This window comes from Tubulanus polymorphus, chromosome 7 (assembly GCF_964204645.1).
Source record: "Tubulanus polymorphus chromosome 7, tnTubPoly1.2, whole genome shotgun sequence".
Taxonomy (NCBI): domain Eukaryota; kingdom Metazoa; phylum Nemertea; class Palaeonemertea; order Tubulaniformes; family Tubulanidae; genus Tubulanus; species Tubulanus polymorphus.
The window spans coordinates 19526455-19545444 of NC_134031.1; the positions used below are offsets into that span (position 1 = coordinate 19526455).

An 18990-nucleotide genomic window follows, 5' to 3' on the forward strand; every position below is an offset into this window, starting at 1 on the left:
CCGCATGGATATAAATGTGCATGTACCCGGAAAGAAGTTTGGCGAAATTCGTTTTGGGGCAGTTATAAAGCGATTTCTTGCACACCACGCCGAGAGATCGCATAGACTGAACTACAATTAAAGTCTCAATTTCATACATAATCAAGCCCAATGCGGCACCTAATGGCATACATTGTATTGTACTGAGGAAATCATGAATTGTTCATTTGGATTTAAGTACGTCAATAAAGTTTTATGTATGTTATGGATCTTAATAAAAACACGCAATTTGTCTTACATTCGTTTTTTGATGGCATAACCAGATAGTAGACGTTCTTAACCAGGTAGACATTCTTGTTTTAAACAACTGAGAAAGCCGTTTTTCTGTTCCGTATTTGGATTTCATGTTGTGAGTGCTAGACATAAGAAGCTGGATTTTCACGACGGAAATGCGGAAATTCTAGGGTGGATTGATTTCTCATGTGGATCGCAACAATGTACAAGAATATCGTAGAACTTTAAGGGTTGTCGACGGTATTATTTTGCCATCCACAATCCACTTGAACCCTTACAAACTTAGTTAGATCGAATGATATTGAGGCATGAACCTTACAAAATACAAAAATAACATTTCCACGAGAATACAATCAGACGACACTAATTCATACAGAGTCATCACAAACAACAAAGATAACCAAGTCTTATAAAATGACTTGGTTATTCTAACAGATTGGGACAAAACTCGGTAGATAATTCCACCCTGACATTGTGTTGTATTACATTGTGATAAGAAACGACACGGAAACCATCCTCCCCTGGTAGGTATTCGAACCTGATGGCATCGCTACACTCAACCGCGGCACGAACCCCTGCCACAGTAGACTGGGTGCACAGGTACATGCGCAGCTTTGCCGCGCCAAAACTTGCGGCACCAATCAGATTGCTCATTGTATAATCGCCGAGGTAAAGAACTATTAATGGGGAAACCCGGACTAAAATGAAATGGGATATCTGATTGGCTAAATGACATCATCTCAGCTGCGCGTGTAGCTGCGCGCTCGGTCTAGTATAGCAGGGTTTCCTACCGTGGCAATCTCGATGCCATCAGGTTCGAATCGCTGTCTGGGGAGGAAGCACGGATACCGATACACCATGAAAGTAGGCGATGAATAACACATCTAATCGTTAGAATCCGATGCTGTCAATGAATCAGCCGTGTGGCAAACGCGGAAGTAAATTTCCGCATTTTGAACCCACATTTTTGCCAGATTTCTTGATGCATCTATAGTGGCTGTTTCGCGCCATACTGAAAAATCTTTCGGAAATATTTCTGAAGTTTTGAATTCTTGCGCGAGAAAACGGGCCAATATCATATGAACATTTTTTCATTGTTCCACTAGCTGCACAGAAACATTTTTAGTGTGGCCCGAATCAGGTACCACACGCATCAGCGCCCTGTGTATGGAACATTTTAGATCGCTCACAACGACAAACGTTTGAAAAATTTTTTTTCTGTGCATGAGTTCTATTCTGTCATTTCGTACTTTTGATTCTCAGACGGTTTGTTAATTGTATAGTTCTCTTTCCCCGACAGTCTGACTCTGGATAAGCATCTATTAATGCACACATCGTCGTGGTTCGTCAGTATCCCTCCAGATGGAACTAATGGTTTGAAGTGATTCATATACTGCGTCTACAGAATGCATCGATCTTGTGTTCAGTGCAGCATTTTGTGCAGACTACACAGCTGGAGTAGGCAGGTATTTCTACATAGGAAATCATCATTCATCCAACAGTAAGTCTTTATTTTTGTACACATTCATTCGCGCTGTTTTTCATAATTATCCGTTAATGTGTCAGAGCTCCTAAGAAGTCTCGTCATGATAAAGCGTATCCTGAGCATATGATATGCATGTGTATTATGCACATGAATAATCAAAGTCCGTGCCGAGCTTTTTTTAAGAGGGACAGTTTTATTTCAAGACAAGTTGCACTACCATGCACTTTCCATTGAAAAAGGACAGATCGTATGATTTTTTCAATAAACTTAAACTTAAACAAAAATCTTGACCCGAATTTTTGAAACTGACTTTTTGAAGGGCACTTTCAGTTTAGGGGGTTCGTTCGATACCCCCGAGCTCCCCCTCGGGCGGTCCTGTAATCATAATATTCGTAAACAATATGTACTTCTTGAATTCAAGGACTTTTCTATCAAACGAAAATAACAAAATGGCCAGTGTAAAATCTAAGAAGAAACATCGCACTCGCGCTCAGAGATACACGTCGAATGTATTCGCTATGTTCAATCAAGCTCAGATACAGGAATTTAAGGTAAGGCTTCACGGGAATGAGACGGGGTGAGATCATAGCTTCCTGGAATCTATTGCCAATGAACCTCTCATTTTGCTACTGGTACTCTAAGAACAAACTGTAACGTTGGTATAGAGAGAATCCTACAATGATAATGTCGAAATACAAAGTCCGAAAATGTTTTCTTTGAGCTAGTACTTTATTCGACGTTTCGACCAGGAATTACTGTATTCCATGAGCTAGTATAGTTTATTCGACGTTTTGACTATATCCTAATAGTCATCTTCAGGAATACTGTATTCCTTGAGCTAGTATAGTTTATTCGACGTTTTGACTATATTCTAATAGTCATCTTCAGAAATATTAGAACGTACATGTAGTCGAAACGTTGAATAAATGTTGTTATTTTTGTGGGATTTTATTATCGTCACCACACGTATATAGTGTTTTATCAATGCTTAACTAACGTGACGGGCATCGAAGATTCGCCAGCTCAGAAGCAACAAACTCTGCCACCTATCTGCGCTAACGAACTTAATCGGTACCTCTACGATCGGTTTTACGATCGGATATTTTCACAAATCATCGTTGCTATCCTTACGATTATACGTAAAAGCTTTCGTACCACCAACGCCATTCTGCGCATGAAAATCCCCCAATCGCTAAATTAAGATGTTTATATAGCAATGTTACGATTTTCTCTAAACGACGGCGTGTGTAGGAGTCTTTCAACATGATCGACCAGAATCGAGACGGTTTCATCGACAAGGATGACCTCTTAGAAATGATGACGTCACTTGGCAAGAATCCGACAGATGAGTTTTTGGAGCGGATGATCAACGAAGCACCGGGTCCGCTGAATTTCACCATGTTTCTGACGTTATTCGGCGAGAAGTTGAACGGCACCGACCCGGAGGATGTCATTCGTAACGCGTTCGCTTGTTTCGATCCGGAAGGAACCGGTAGGTTGTTATACAGTCGTTTTTTTCATGTACGTGGAACGAGAAGTTTGAAAATGAAGAGTTTGAAAAACTCTGAATGAAGTTTTCGTACCGCTTTCCTCATATGGCTCTCTGGGTGTTGCGTTAATTGTTCATTATTTGTACTTACCCTCGCTGTCTCGTATTCACTGGATCTTATGACATGTCACTTTATTTTGTAAATAACTAATGCACTACCATCCGGGTGAAGGGTTGGTCTAATACCGGCCACACACGGCACAACGATTGTTTCAACAAAAAAGAAAACACGATTTTCACAAAAGGTTTTTGCTACAACGTTTTACCCTCAAACAATAAAACGTTCAATGCACTGGCATAACAAGAAAAAAACATCGTAAACGTTTTTTCGCGAGGAAAAAAAAACGTTTTTTCCTTGCTGTGTGCGTTGGGCTTTAGGGTTCAGTTATTTTTCAAATCGAGTGACGCCAACGATAGGACCCAGTCTATAAAACCGAACTTAATTTCACAAACGTAATCTTCTTTCAGGAACTATTTCGGAAGAATATCTTCGCGAGTTGATGACGACGATGGGAGACCGATGGTCGGACGATCAGGTTGACGAACTATTCGGCGCCGCACCGATCACCAGGGGGCGTTTTGCGTACCTCGATTTTACGAGGACCCTTAAACACGGCACTAACGAGATAGACGCAGATGAGAACCGGGGACCAGTTACTTTACCGAAATAGAATTGAATTGAAGATTAAAAATCTATTATGCATTACGCTAATCTGTCAGGTTCCCTGCATTCTATCAAATTGTGTAAACATCGATCCACAGTTTTCGGGTCGAATTTAGGCTGTAAGAATTTTACGCAACATGTTTAGCATTACAACTGAAAACTACTTCGCTGCTGACTGAAATATAGAGGAAAATGTATGCTGTATGTTGTGTTCTTTCTTTGATCTACGCGTATAAAAGGATAGTTTATTAAAGTTGATTTTGTTTTCGACTTATTTACGACTTATTTGAATTTTTTATTTAACACCGATTCAATCGATCGATGATCACGTGGTAGGTCGTGTAGATCGACTCGGTTCGATGGAGTTATCGGTAATGTTACTGCAGCAAGCCGAATTCTGATGATAATTTCTCTGTGCCAATGACTGGTGCCGCATATGAACTCTTAAGACTAACCCGAGTTCAACTAGACGCGTCGTTAATTGCTTTATTTCTGCATTGGAAGACTGAAAATAGAGATCAAGGTCCACCCAGTCCTGGATGTGGTTGTCTCAAAGATTTTAGTGAATGTTTTTCATTATGTACTAAAAACTATAAACAATGACGGATAAGGTTACACGTTATCGAAAAGAAATAAATCGAATCAATTACGCAATTCTGACGATCACACTTCTTTCTGTATAGCGCCAGTCATCGTTCCGGAATTCAAATTAACGGCTGCATTCATGACGAGCCAATGAAAGAAAAGCATTGTTTCGTTCGCTGATTGAATCTGATTCACCGATTCGAATTCATTAACCAGATCATAAAGTTATTAGTGAAAATCTCCCGAATCAAAGGCGGAACAATGCTTCAATCGTTATTGCATTTACAACGGCTTGAATTCCTTTGAGAATATGATACGAGGATTACGTTGGGTTTTACTCGAAAGAAGCTTACATCCGCGTCATCGAAGTAAAGGGCTCCTTCGCGATCAGATTCTCCTAAAGTTTCGACGCTCGTTTTATCATAGAGATTATGCACATGACGTCACAGCGCGCCATATCGGTATCGTATTCTCCGCCAAGCGCGAGCGGCTAATTGAAGTAATGCGGCCATTTGACGGCCAATATTACGCATATGAACAGTATATGTGACGTATCGGGCATAACCTCTAACCGTCAAATATCTTGGAACACTGCGGTGAGGGAAATTCAACATGTAAGTCTAGATGTAAAGTTTGTTCAGCGAATTCATTTGTCGAACATTTCGAATGGTATCGTGGGTAAGGTTAAAACCTATTACATGTAGATTTAAAAGAATAAATCGAAATTTATTGATCAAAAACTTACATCAAATGAGACGACGTTTCAGACTCTAGAGAAAATCATCGTCAAGTTGAAGAAGTGATTAAAAAAAAACATGGAGTGTATATGAGGGGATTGATTGAGTAACTTGTTATTAGGTAATTGTCGGTTTACATGAAATTGACGTAATATACCGGGGGCCAGTTGCTCAAAAGTTGGCTAGAGTTAACCAGTGGGTAGTTGGCATATGGCAACTTCATCGATTGTTACAATGGTATTTATTTATCCACCAACTTTTGAGCAACTTGCGCCCTGTATTGTAGTAGATTTATCGGATTTTATGCATCTATTTTACCAGCAGCGCAGCTATACCGACAGTTCGTGTTGACGTCATGAACATCAAAGATCAACCCTGCTGATACAACACTTACTATATTCATTAAAAGGCTGCGCTAGTTTTGCTTTTATGTCAGACCCCATCGGCGTAATAAGCTTACAGCTGCCCGCACAGTGTCGGCGATTTAAGTGCCGCTTAAATAGCCCCGAATATCGTCATCTGTAAATGGAATATTGCCGCCTGTGTATACGAACAGGCTGCTAGCAAACGAATCTCGTTAAACATCAAAACATTGCGCTAATAAACGGCTCCAGTTTTTTATGGCGTATTGATTCCCGGCGCAATGGGCTCCTTTTGGTCACGTGGCGTGGCCACTACTAGTCGAAACGTCATTCATTCGTTTTTACTGGAAGGTCAAGGTCAGAAGCGCGCTGCAAATGTCGCTCATTCTATAACGAGTATGAGCGATAAATCATAGTTTTCCCGGTTTGGTTGGCGGCGATCGTTTCCAATGGCCTCGAAACATGAATCCGAATTTATCTAAAAGGGGGCGTCGCGTTGTAACATACACCGGATGGCGCATCCACCCCGGATTCGAACCTGATAGCACGAACCCCTGCCACCCTGCGCGGAAACTTGCGGCACCAATCAGATTGCTCGTTGTATAATCGCTGAAGCAAATTTCACGGAAGAACTATAAATGGGAAAACCCAGGGTGTAATAAAACGGGATTTTTGATTGTATAGCTGCGCACTCGGTCTAGTGTGGCAGGGTCTCGTACCGTGGCGAATCTCGATGTCATCAGGTTCGAATCCCTGCCGGGGGACGATGCGGATGGCGTTGATGTGCAACGCCTTCGTCGTTTCACTTGGAGGATAGCTTTCGATCTAGAATTTGGTCAATCCAACTACTACAACTCCAACCCCCTCCCGACCCCCCCCCCCAGATATATATATATATATATATATATATATATATATATATATATATATATATATATATATATATATATATATATATATATATATATATGTATATATATATTCAGAGAGGCTATATATATATATATATATATATATATATATATATATATATATATATATATATATATATATATATATATATATATATATACATATATATATATATATATATATATATATATATATATATATATATATATATATATATACATATATATATATATATATATTATGTGGATTATGTGTATATTGGTGCGGATGGTTGAAAGAGGTCTTCCACTATCCGTACAGGAAATAATAGATAACATTGTCTCTTTAGAGTTATAAATTAACAGACTCCCTTTTGACTTGAACTCAATATAAGTACTGGTGGAGGATTTTCATGTTACATGATTTACTTAAAAATTTATATATATATATATATGCTTCATTCCAGAGGAGATGACGCTGAACCAAGTTACTGGACAGCACATCTAGCCTCTCTGAATATAGAGGTGAAGCATCGAAGTGTCCTCGTTAAAAGATAAGATAATATACTATAACATAAGACAGAGGCTATACGTTCATATCTCGTAAAATCATAATGAATCGTGAGTTTTTTTTCAGTCCTCGTTCGTGGATAAAGTAAAAGGTGCATTCTCTAGAATTTTCAAGAATAATCGAGAAGATTGGAAACAATGGAATATCGAAATCGAGAAAGTAATAATCCACCCAAACTATGACCCTGAGTGTAGGTATTACTGCTACATATACAGTGGTTATTGGTTCAATGTGGTTTTACTCGCCATTGGCGCCATACCATCAAATGAAAGAAAATAATCATTTCATTTCAGTGATTGTGAACGATATTGCGTTGTTAAAGCTGAAAAAACCGGTGCCATCAGGACCGGAGTTTGAACGGATACAAAGGGTTCAATTGCCGATAAATGATGATATGAGTTTCCCACGCGATGGACAGGAATGTATCGCTACCGGATGGGGTTGTACCAAATACTATGGCAGTAAGGATAATTTCAAAGATCGTGATTTGAATTTGAAATCAATCTTAGAATTCATTCACCGTTTGATAGTTGATATATGCGAATGAACGATAGCTTACATTTGAATAGGTTAATCATAAATCGCAAAATCAAGTTTTCTTCCAAATAACTTTCAGGAGTTGTGTCGTCAGATGTTCTTAGGGAAGTGGTGCTACCTATCGGCAGCCGTACGCAATGTTCTAGAAACTGGAGACAGGACTACGTACATGAGGCGATGATTTGTGCTGGACTGCACCGCGGCTGGGAGGGCACATGTCCGGTGAAGACGCTTTATATTACATAATACACGAACCCAGCCGACGCCCGGTTTCATGATTTCAGATTGAAATATCGAATTAGCAGGGGTGGATCTAGGATTGTTCGTACGGGTGGGGTCCAGGGAAGTTAGGGACTGTATGAAATGTTATTGTAAGGACGATGCAAGCTACGCATATGGCATTGCCCTCATGGTCAACGACCGTGGAGGTGCTCGAGGGGTCCTTCAAATTTAGTGGGGAGGGAGGGGATCCAGGCCCTTTTGGACCCCTAAATCCGCCCCTGATTAGACACATTACCATCTCGAATCTCAGAGTGTTTCGTAACGCAGTTTAAACCCTCTCTTTTTAGGGCGACAGTGGTGGTCCGTTGATGTGTGAAAAACCTGATAAATCCTGGGTTCAAGTTGGTATTACGTCATTTGGTCACTACCGCGCCTATAATTACCGTGACGTATTCACCAGAGTGTCAAGTTACGTCGACTGGATTCAACAGACAATGAAAAAACTTTAAATGAATATGACAATGCTAATAAAAGTTTAATTTATCATTTAAAATCAAAACTAGTTCGAGAGATGAGTCTTGCAAAAAGTTATACTTTCAGTAATTTTTCCAATTGTACAATACGATGTAGATGGAGATGGCGCCGACATCTTGCAAGTGTAACCAATCATTCTTAATCGTTGCACTATTGCAATAATTGTTATTGGATTCTTGTTTTGATTCTATTCAAACACATTTTGTTTTACACGTATTAAGCGTTCATGTAACCGTTAATTGATTGTTCTATCATGGAGATAATCATAATTCGTTGATGAAAGGAATTCTGTCGATATCAGAATTATACCTCCGTGAATCGGATCGAGCAACAGCTTTCTATTTGCTCATTAGTTGTTGTTATTCGACATAAAACAGCGTTTGGCCCTTCGAAAATTATTCTGGAGGAAGTCATCGTCTGATCAAGATATGGAGAAGGTGGGCTTTCTTACTACTTAAACTTCTACTTATTTCAGATTCAGAACATGAAATAGTCTTTGTTTGGCTCATATTCCAAGTGATTTACGGGTATTATGCAAAAGGACGGATTAGACATGATGTACTTTTTTGAAAAGTATTTGAAAGCTCTTTTATATTAATCAATTTTATTTCTTGAATACAGTTAAAACTCGGCTCATCTGGGTTACGAAAATTTTACGGCAATTTTTTAGATTATTTTCACATAAAAATATTAATATTCAATTCTATAGCTAAGAGACATTGGTGGTTTACTGATGCTGACATATTTGCTGAGTTACAGTAAGTATATTTTCGATCAACTACAAGGGAAATGATTCGCTTTATTATTGAAATTATGTTTCTATTTTATGAATAAATTCTCATTACTTGTCTTATTTAAATCCAGCGCCGTATTGTCGTGGTGAATCGCCATGTTCAAGGTACAAGAGGGAGTATTTTCAAAACGCGGACGGCACCTACTTGGTTAAGTTTCAACATGACGGCAAAGAAAAAAGTACCTACGTTTACTGTAAAGATATGGGGACTAACAATCCTAAAGAATATTTGAATGTCCAACAAGAACAGAATTATATTGAAGTAGGCTGCGATGCGCCATACAACTTTAAAGCTGATTGGAGTAAACTGCGCGTTCGGCTAGAGGTAGGCCATCACTAACTATCGTATTCTGATGTATACGACCAACCATGAATCAGAAATCAGAAAATTTATTTTCCGTCGTTTTCATTACAGAATCTTTCAGTAAAGCACTGCCAAAATTTTCGTTAGTTCTGGTTCTGTTTGCCTACAATAAAACTTATTGAATGCATCAGCATTATAGTCCAGTTTCCCACTTTGAGAATAACATTAATAACTCGTATCTGATTCAGTTTCGAAGTTGTCTCACCTCTGCTGCAATGTGCCGTAAATTTGTCTGTATCCATACCACATAATCTAAGATATTCTTTTATACATCGAGATACTCGTTTAAGAGTCCATGAATCAACCTATCTAAGAGTTTCTATTTATTCATTCATCAGTCCATACAAAAAGTAGAAGGATACTACACAGGTTTATAAGATAAAGAAATGACACAAATATTACAAAGTTATAAATAGCCCCCCCCCCCCCTCCCAAAAAAAAACAGATAGCATAGTCGTACAATCAATACAAAAAGACAAAAGCAATTTACCGAAAAGATTTACACTCTTATATCAGGCGTAAATATTATTTGATATCATCAATGTTACAGTCGTTTGATCCATATAATCTTAGGTTAAGGAAATCTCGATATCGCGATGCAACTGCGTCAATTAATATATTTCCTTACAGAAAAAAATATGTAGTTATATATTAACTTATAGGACATGAAGATAGATGCGAAAGACGCTAGCTACAGGAAATCCAGCGGGGAATTGAAATACACGAAGAAAGACTACGCCTACGGCCTGGGCTGGGGTTGTAAAGGGCAAGGAATTACAGCTGGTACGTTCAACATGGATTTGACCGGCACAGGATTTGAATTCAAAGAGGTGGTACGTACATAAAAATGCAGCTTATTACTTGTATCAAAATGTTCTCTTGTGCAAATATTCGTTTACAAATAATATCATAAAGTGGGATGTTTCTATGTATAGAGATGGCATCGTGGTGATGGCGGTTATCGCTCTACACACGCCAGAGAATTTTTCCCTAGGCGAGTCGCAAATAAACATTCCGGAGGTGGATTGAGCGGTGAAACAATTCGAGGATACGGAGGAGGAAAAATATCGGCTGGAATTTTTCCGGACAGGTAGGCATCTACGGCGAGACGATTCTCGCGGCTCTTTTCTCTCTATTTTACGTCTTACCTCTGCGGGTTTGACTCTGTACTGTACTGATAATAAAGTCTTTGAGGACGAATCCCACTTTTTACTCGAGTGTCCCTCACTTCATCCTGCCAGAGTTTCCATTTTGTCCCCACTTGTATGTTTCACAGAGTTTGAGTCTTTTTGTGTTTATGATAAATTCTTATTTTTTGATGTCTTATAACAACGGAGATGAAATTGCCAGCCTTGTGTGTAACCTACATGTAGTTAACTCTTTATTTGCCCTCCGTTCAACACTTTGATTCTTTTATATTCTATTCACTTGATTGGATCGCCACCTAGTGTTTCCTTGCTGTTGTACTATATTTTGTTTTACATTTCACATATTTTATTTGCAAATATTTTCTATTCCTATGTTATCCATTATCAATGTATGTCCACTTTTGTACTGTTTTTCCTGTGTTTTGATGTTTATATTTTATTGCATGTCATTTCCTATGTAACTTGTATATTATATGGAGCAATAATAGAATTAAAGTACAAGTTCAAGTGTATATACGGTTATATTGTAGTGAAACGAATGGACGATCCTTTATTCTCGTCCGATTCCACGATCAGTAGAAAGGTGAACTTGTGCGTATTTTGTAGAGAGACTATTAAAAAATGTGTGCTCTCTATCGGAAGCGATCCTTTGTCGAACGTCTCTTAAAATGCGAATCCAGACGAGGTTAATGCTATCTAAAGTATTTTTTTCGATGATCTGACGTGAATATTATTTATTTGATGTATGTCAAAGCTCGCGACTCGCAGGTCGGCCTTTTCGCTATAATATCCGAAGCTCACGACTCGCAGATCGGTCCTTGTCGGTTTCAGAACTTATTCAGCGTATCTCTAACTCCGACTCTAACCCTGTTCTGTTCTGATCTGAACTCCACTATCTCAAAAATGTTTATTAGATTATTATTAGAGTATTCAGAACTATGATGATATTTATCATAATCATTATCATTATTACCATTATCATTATTATCATTATAATATTTGACCTTAGATGAGTTTTTTTAAAAAGGTATGCCATTGCTGTTTGAATATATCTTTCTCCAAAGTTGGTAATTACTAAATCAATAGTGTCTATATTCAAACCATCTCAAACTGCTTGGATATGTTATTATACTGATAAAGATGTACATTTTGACATTGAAACTATAGTGCAAAATCATTATTTTTTAACAGTAAGTTCATTCCCATACAAATGATAGTCGATTATTCGTCGGTCACTAGCAATCCACCTCCGACGTCTTGTCTGAATTTGAAAAGAACTGGTAGCATAACCGACGGCGATTATAACATTCAGACAAATTCGGGAAAACTTATGAAGATCTATTGTAAGTTTATGGACACGCCGGAAACAACTCCTCTTGAATATTTGACCTTGGAAAGCGGAGAAGCGAATAATTACGCAAAGTTCGCCGGCAATGCTGATACTCAAAAAGTATTTAATGGTACAATTTCTTATTCCAAAGTTAGATATATTATCGAGGTATGTCCGTACTTTTCGTTAATTCGCCACCATTTAAGACGTTCTCGTGGTATAGTATGGTAATGTAATAAATGTGATAAACGAAACGTCTTTTTCAGGATGGAAGCATTGATGTGATGGATTTCAATTTTGCAAATTTCGAGGGTCAGAAACCAATGCCACTCGGATTTTTCCAAAGAGATGCCGCTGCTGATAGATACGACCATTTATTCAACATAGATCTGACTGGTACCGGTTTAGTAATTGATCGATCTCAGGTAATTGTGTATTTCAAGTAATTAATGATTCAAGTAATTAGACAGTTATTACTGTCTGCTTTTTATGGCATTTTAACTTAGAAATACTGTTGTTCGCATTTAGAAAATAATTGATTATCTGTGGTTCCAGTGGTCTTATAGTGTTGTCTCGCGTACTTACACAGAGCGTGTGGAAAAACTATCATTAGCAACATAGTTTAACTGGTTCCAACGTTTGGTTATCGCCTCCTATCGTTTTTTCTTTACTCGACCTCGATTGGGCGATCTAGTTACGTTCGTGATCTTTCAGAATATATGGCATACTTACTACTCTGCAACTTCGTGCGAGGGAAAATTGTTGTTTGAAAATTCGAATGCCGTTGTTAAGACAAAATCGTCGACCGAATACAATAACGGATGTGCCCCAGATAATGGACGTATTCCTCTAATCGGTATATTTATATGAATATTTCCTTCCATATGTATTAAGAGCGAGAGAAATAGAATGCATGTGCTTAAATAGCTACTGATAAGACACTGCCCTCGGCACTGATAAAAGGTCATGCAAGTACCTTATATGGACTGACCAGTGTTCTGTCGAAAATATTGAAATAATTTGACAATTATAATAGTGATTAAAACATCCTTCCTCTGTATCACTGTAGACATATTCGATGACTGTGCGGCAAATCCTTGCGGTGTTAGCGGTCAATGCACTGATCAGATCAATGATTTCACATGTACCTCGTGTGATGCCGGATATCAAGTAGTTAACAGAAGATGCGTCGGTAAGTTTTCATCAACCCCGTTATTAGAATGTCAGAAATGATTGTAAACGTTTAAGAACTGCCACCAGATCAGGATTTGCTGATAGTAGTGTAGCCTGTAATGCCATATACAATTCAAATCTTCATACTTATTCTGTCTATAGAAATCGATGAATGTGCTGCAAATCCTTGTGGTGGTCCAGAAGGAACTTGTGTAGCTGGTATCAATGATTACAGGTGCACATCTTGTGCTCCTGGATATCTGTTATTGTATACAAAGTGTTATGGTAAGTATTTCACCATACTACTGAAAAACATATATTACGATTCTAACTGCATATTGGGAAAAAATGCTGATATACAATCAAAATAAAAAGGACATAGATTAGAAGTAAAAGTACACATTTTTCAGTAGTATTTGGGACTATTATCATCGTCGTCGTCGTCGTCGTCGTCGTCGTCGTCGTCGTCGTCGTCGTCGTCGTCGTCGTCGTCGTCGTCGTCGTCGTCGTCGTCGTCGTCGTCGTCGTCGTCGTCGTCGTCGTCGTCGTCGTCGTCGTCGTCGTCGTCGTCGTCGTCGTCGTCGTCGTCGTCGTCGTCGTCGTCGTCGTCGTCGTCGTCGTCGTCGTCGTCGTCGTCGTCGTCGTCGTCGTCGTCATCATTGTTTTTCTTTCATAGATTTTGGGGCAGTTATAAAGCGATTTCGCCGAGAGATCGCATAGACTGAACTACAATTAAAGTCTCAATTTCATACATAATCAAGCCCAATGCGGCACCTAATGGCATACATTGTATTGTACTGAGGAAATCATGAATTGTTCATTTGGATTTAAGTACGTCAATAAAGTTTTATGTATGTTATGGATCTTAATAAAAACACGCAATTTGTCTTACATTCGTTTTTTGATGGCATAACCAGATAGTAGACGTTCTTAACCAGGTAGACATTCTTGTTTTAAACAACTGAGAAAGCCGTTTTTCTGTTCCGTATTTGGATTTCATGTTGTGAGTGCTAGACATAAGAAGCTGGATTTTCACGACGGAAATGCGGAAATTCTAGGGTGGATTGATTTCTCATGTGGATCGCAACAATGTACAAGAATATCGTAGAACTTTAAGGGTTGTCGACGGTATTATTTTGCCATCCACAATCCACTTGAACCCTTACAAACTTAGTTAGATCGAATGATATTGAGGCATGAACCTTACAAAATACAAAAATAACATTTCCACGAGAATACAATCAGACGACACTAATTCATACAGAGTCATCACGAACAACAAAGATAACCAAGTCTTATAAAATGACTTGGTTATTCTAACAGATTGGGACAAAACTCGGTAGATAATTCCACCCTGACATTGTGTTGTATTACATTGTGATAAGAAACGACACGGAAACCATCCTCCCCTGGTAGGTATTCGAACCTGATGGCATCGCTACACTCAACCGCGGCACGAACCCCTGCCACAGTAGACTGGGTGCGCAGGTACATGCGCAGCTTTGCCGCGCCAAAACTTGCGGCACCAATCAGATTGCTCATTGTATAATCGCCGAGGTAAAGAACTATTAATGGGGAAACCCGGACTAAAATGAAATGGGATATCTGATTGGCTAAATGACATCATCTCAGCTGCGCGTGTAGCTGCGCGCTCGGTCTAGTATAGCAGGGTTTCCTACCGTGGCAATCTCGATGCCATCAGGTTCGAATCGCTGTCGGGGGAGGAAGCACGGATACCGATACACCATGAAAGTAGGCGATGAATAACACATCTAATCGTTAGAATCCGATGCTGTCAATGAATCAGCCGTGTGGCAAACGCGGAAGTAAATTTCCGCATTTTGAACCCACATTTTTGCCAGATTTCTTGATGCATCTATAGTGGCTGTTTCGCGCCATACTGAAAAATCTTTCGGAAATATTTCTGAAGTTTTGAATTCTTGCGCGAGAAAACGGGCCAATATCATATGAACATTTTTTCATTGTTCCACTAGCTGCACAGAAACATTTTTAGTGTGGCCCGAATCAGGTACCACACGCATCAGCGCCCTGTGTATGGAACATTTTAGATCGCTCACAACGACAAACGTTTGAAAAATTTTTTTTCTGTGCATGAGTTCTATTCTGTCATTTCGTACTTTTGATTCTCAGACGGTTTGTTAATTGTATAGTTCTCTTTCCCCGACAGTCTGACTCTGGATAAGCATCTATTAATGCACACATCGTCGTGGTTCGTCAGTATCCCTCCAGATGGAACTAATGGTTTGAAGTGATTCATATACTGCGTCTACAGAATGCATCGATCTTGTGTTCAGTGCAGCATTTTGTGCAGACTACACAGCTGGAGTAGGCAGGTATTTCTACATAGGAAATCATCATTCATCCAACAGTAAGTCTTTATTTTTGTACACATTCATTCGCGCTGTTTTTCATAATTATCCGTATAATATCATAATGTGTCAGAGCTCCTAAGAAGTCTCGTCATGATAAAGCGTATCCTGAGCATATGATATGCATGTGTATTATGCACATGAATAATCAAAGTCCGTGCCGAGCTTTTTTTAAGAGGGACAGTTTTATTTCAAGACAAGTTGCACTACCATGCACTTTCCATTGAAAAAGGACAGATCGTATGATTTTTTCAATAAACTTAAACTTAAACAAAAATCTTGACCCGAATTTTTGAAACTGACTTTTTGAAGGGCACTTTCAGTTTAGGGGGTTCGTTCGATACCCCCGAGCTCCCCCTCGGGCGGTCCTGTAATCATAATATTCGTAAACAATATGTACTTCTTGAATTCAAGGACTTTTCTATCAAACGAAAATAACAAAATGGCCAGTGTAAAATCTAAGAAGAAACATCGCACTCGCGCTCAGAGATACACGTCGAATGTATTCGCTATGTTCAATCAAGCTCAGATACAGGAATTTAAGGTAAGGCTTCACGGGAATGAGACGGGGTGAGATCATAGCTTCCTGGAATCTATTGCCAATGAACCTCTCATTTTGCTACTGGTACTCTAAGAACAAACTGTAACGTTGGTATAGAGAGAATCCTACAATGATAATGTCGAAATACAAAGTCCGAAAATGTTTTCTTTGAGCTAGTACTTTATTCGACGTTTCGACCAGGAATTACTGTATTCCATGAGCTAGTATAGTTTATTCGACGTTTTGACTATATCCTAATAGTCATCTTCAGGAATACTGTATTCCTTGAGCTAGTATAGTTTATTCGACGTTTTGACTATATTCTAATAGTCATCTTCAGGAATACTGTATTCCTTGAGCTAGTATAGTTTATTCGACGTTTTGACTATATTCTAATAGTCATCTTCAGGAATACTGTATTCCTTGAGCTAGTATAGTTTATTCGACGTTTTGACTATATTCTAATAGTCATCTTCAGGAATACTGTATTCCTTGAGCTAGTATAGTTTATTCGACGTTTTGACTATATTCTAATAGTCATCTTCAGAAATATTAGAACGTACATGTAGTACGAAACGTTGAATAAATGTTGTTATTATTGTGGGATTTTATTATCGTCACCACACGTATATAGTGTTTTATCAATGCTTAACTAACGTGACGGGCATCGAAGATTCGCCAGCTCAGAAGCAACAAACTCTGCCACCTATCTGCGCTAACGAACTTAATCGGTACCTCTACGATCGGTTTTACGATCGGATATTTTCACAAATCATCGTTGCTATCCTTACGATTATACGTAAAAGCTTTCGTACCACCAACGCCATTCTGCGCATGAAAATCCCCCAATCGCTAAATTAAGATGTTTATATAGCAATGTTACGATTTTCTCTAAACGACGGCGTGTGTAGGAGTCTTTCAACATGATCGACCAGAATCGAGACGGTTTCATCGACAAGGATGACCTCTTAGAAATGATGACGTCACTTGGCAAGAATCCGACAGATGAGTTTTTGGAGCGGATGATCAACGAAGCACCGGGTCCGCTGAATTTCACCATGTTTCTGACGTTATTCGGCGAGAAGTTGAACGGCACCGACCCGGAGGATGTCATTCGTAACGCGTTCGCTTGTTTCGATCCGGAAGGAACCGGTAGGTTGTTATACAGTCGTTTTTTTCATGTACGTGGAACGAGAAGTTTGAAAATGAAGAGTTTGAAAAACTCTGAATGAAGTTTTCGTACCGCTTTCCTCATATGGCTCTCTGGGTGTTGCGTTAATTGTTCATTATTTGTACTTACCCTCGCTGTCTCGTATTCACTGGATCTTATGACATGTCACTTTATTTTGTAAATAACTAATGCACTACCATCCGGGTGAAGGGTTGGTCTAATACCGGCCACACACGGCACAACGATTGTTTCAACAAAAAAGAAAACACGATTTTCACAAAAGGGTTTTGCTACAACGTTTTACCCTCAAACAATAAAACGTTCAATGCACTGGCATAACAAGAAAAAAAACATCGTAAACGTTTTTTCGCGAGGAAAAAAAAACGTTTTTTCCTTGCTGTGTGCGTTGGGCTTTAGGGTTCAGTTATTTTTCAAATCGAGTGACGCCAACGATAGGACCCAGTCTATAAAACCGAACTTAATTTCACAAACGTAATCTTCTTTCAGGAACTATTTCGGAAGAATATCTTCGCGAGTTGATGACGACGATGGGAGACCGATGGTCGGACGATCAGGTTGACGAACTATTCGGCGCCGCACCGATCACCAGGGGGCGTTTTGCGTACCTCGATTTTACGAGGACCCTTAAACACGGCACTAACGAGATAGACGCAGATGAGAACCGGGGACCAGTTACTTTACCGAAATAGAATTGAATTGAAGATTAAAAATCTATTATGCATTACGCTAATCTGTCAGGTTCCCTGCATTCTATCAAATTGTGTAAACATCGATCCACAGTTTTCGGGTCGAATTTAGGCTGTAAGAATTTTACGCAACATGTTTAGCATTACAACTGAAAACTACTTCGCTGCTGACTGAAATATAGAGGAAAATGTATGCTGTATGTTGTGTTCTTTCTTTGATCTACGCGTATAAAAGGATAGTTTATTAAAGTTGATTTTGTTTTCGACTTATTTACGACTTATTTGAATTTTTTATTTAACACCGATTCAATCGATCGATGATCACGTGGTAGGTCGTGTAGATCGACTCGGTTCGATGGAGTTATCGGTAATGTTACTGCAGCAAGCCGAATTCTGATGATAATTTCTCTGTGCCAATGACTGGTGCCGCATATGAACTCTTAAGACTAACCCGAGTTCAACTAGACGCGTCGTTAATTGCTTTATTTCTGCATTGGAAGACTGAAAATAGAGATCAAGGTCCACCCAGTCCTGGATGTGGTTGTCTCAAAGATTTTAGTGAATGTTTTTCATTATGTACTAAAAACTATAAACAATGACGGATAAGGTTACACGTTATCGAAAAGAAATAAATCGAATCAATTACGCAATTCTGACGATCACACTTCTTTCTTTATAGCGCCAGTCATCGTTCCGGAATTCAAATTAACGGCTGCATTCATGACGAGCCAATGAAAGAAAAGCATTGTTTCGTTCGCTGATTGAATCTGATTCACCGATTCGAATTCATTAACCAGATCATAAAGTTATTAGTGAAAATCTCCCGAATCAAAGGCGGAACAATGCTTAAATCGTTATTGCATTTACAACGGCTTGAATTCCTTTGAGAATATGATACGAGGATTACGTTGGGTTTTACTCGAAAGAAGCTTACATCCGCGTCATCGAAGTAAAGGGCTCCTT

At 39.0% G+C, this 18990-nt stretch overlaps 3 protein-coding genes across 3 annotated transcripts; all 3 read left to right on the forward strand.

Annotated features, from left to right (window-relative positions):
- The first annotated feature begins 1671 nt into the window (after positions 1–1671).
- Positions 1672–4209, forward strand: LOC141908310 (myosin regulatory light chain 12B-like). The gene is made up of 4 exons (XM_074798301.1): positions 1672–1774; positions 2181–2310; positions 3011–3251; positions 3777–4209. The coding sequence occupies exons 1-4, from the start codon at positions 1680–1682 to the stop codon at positions 3977–3979; spliced, it is 669 nt and encodes a 222-aa protein (XP_074654402.1). The 5' UTR covers positions 1672–1679; the 3' UTR covers positions 3980–4209.
- Positions 4210–7457: 3248 nt separating this feature from the next.
- LOC141909042 (serine protease 30-like) lies at positions 7458–8511 on the forward strand. The gene is made up of 3 exons (XM_074799373.1): positions 7458–7578; positions 7734–7876; positions 8224–8511. Exons 1-3 carry the CDS (start codon positions 7512–7514, stop codon positions 8383–8385), a joined length of 372 nt encoding a protein of 123 aa, XP_074655474.1. The 5' UTR covers positions 7458–7511; the 3' UTR covers positions 8386–8511.
- Positions 8512–15504: 6993 nt separating this feature from the next.
- Positions 15505–18260, forward strand: LOC141908324 (myosin regulatory light chain 12B-like). Its single transcript, XM_074798325.1, has 4 exons — positions 15505–15607; positions 16023–16152; positions 17061–17301; positions 17828–18260. Exons 1-4 carry the CDS (start codon positions 15513–15515, stop codon positions 18028–18030), a joined length of 669 nt encoding a protein of 222 aa, XP_074654426.1. The 5' UTR covers positions 15505–15512; the 3' UTR covers positions 18031–18260.
- Positions 18261–18990: the final 730 nt, after the last annotated feature.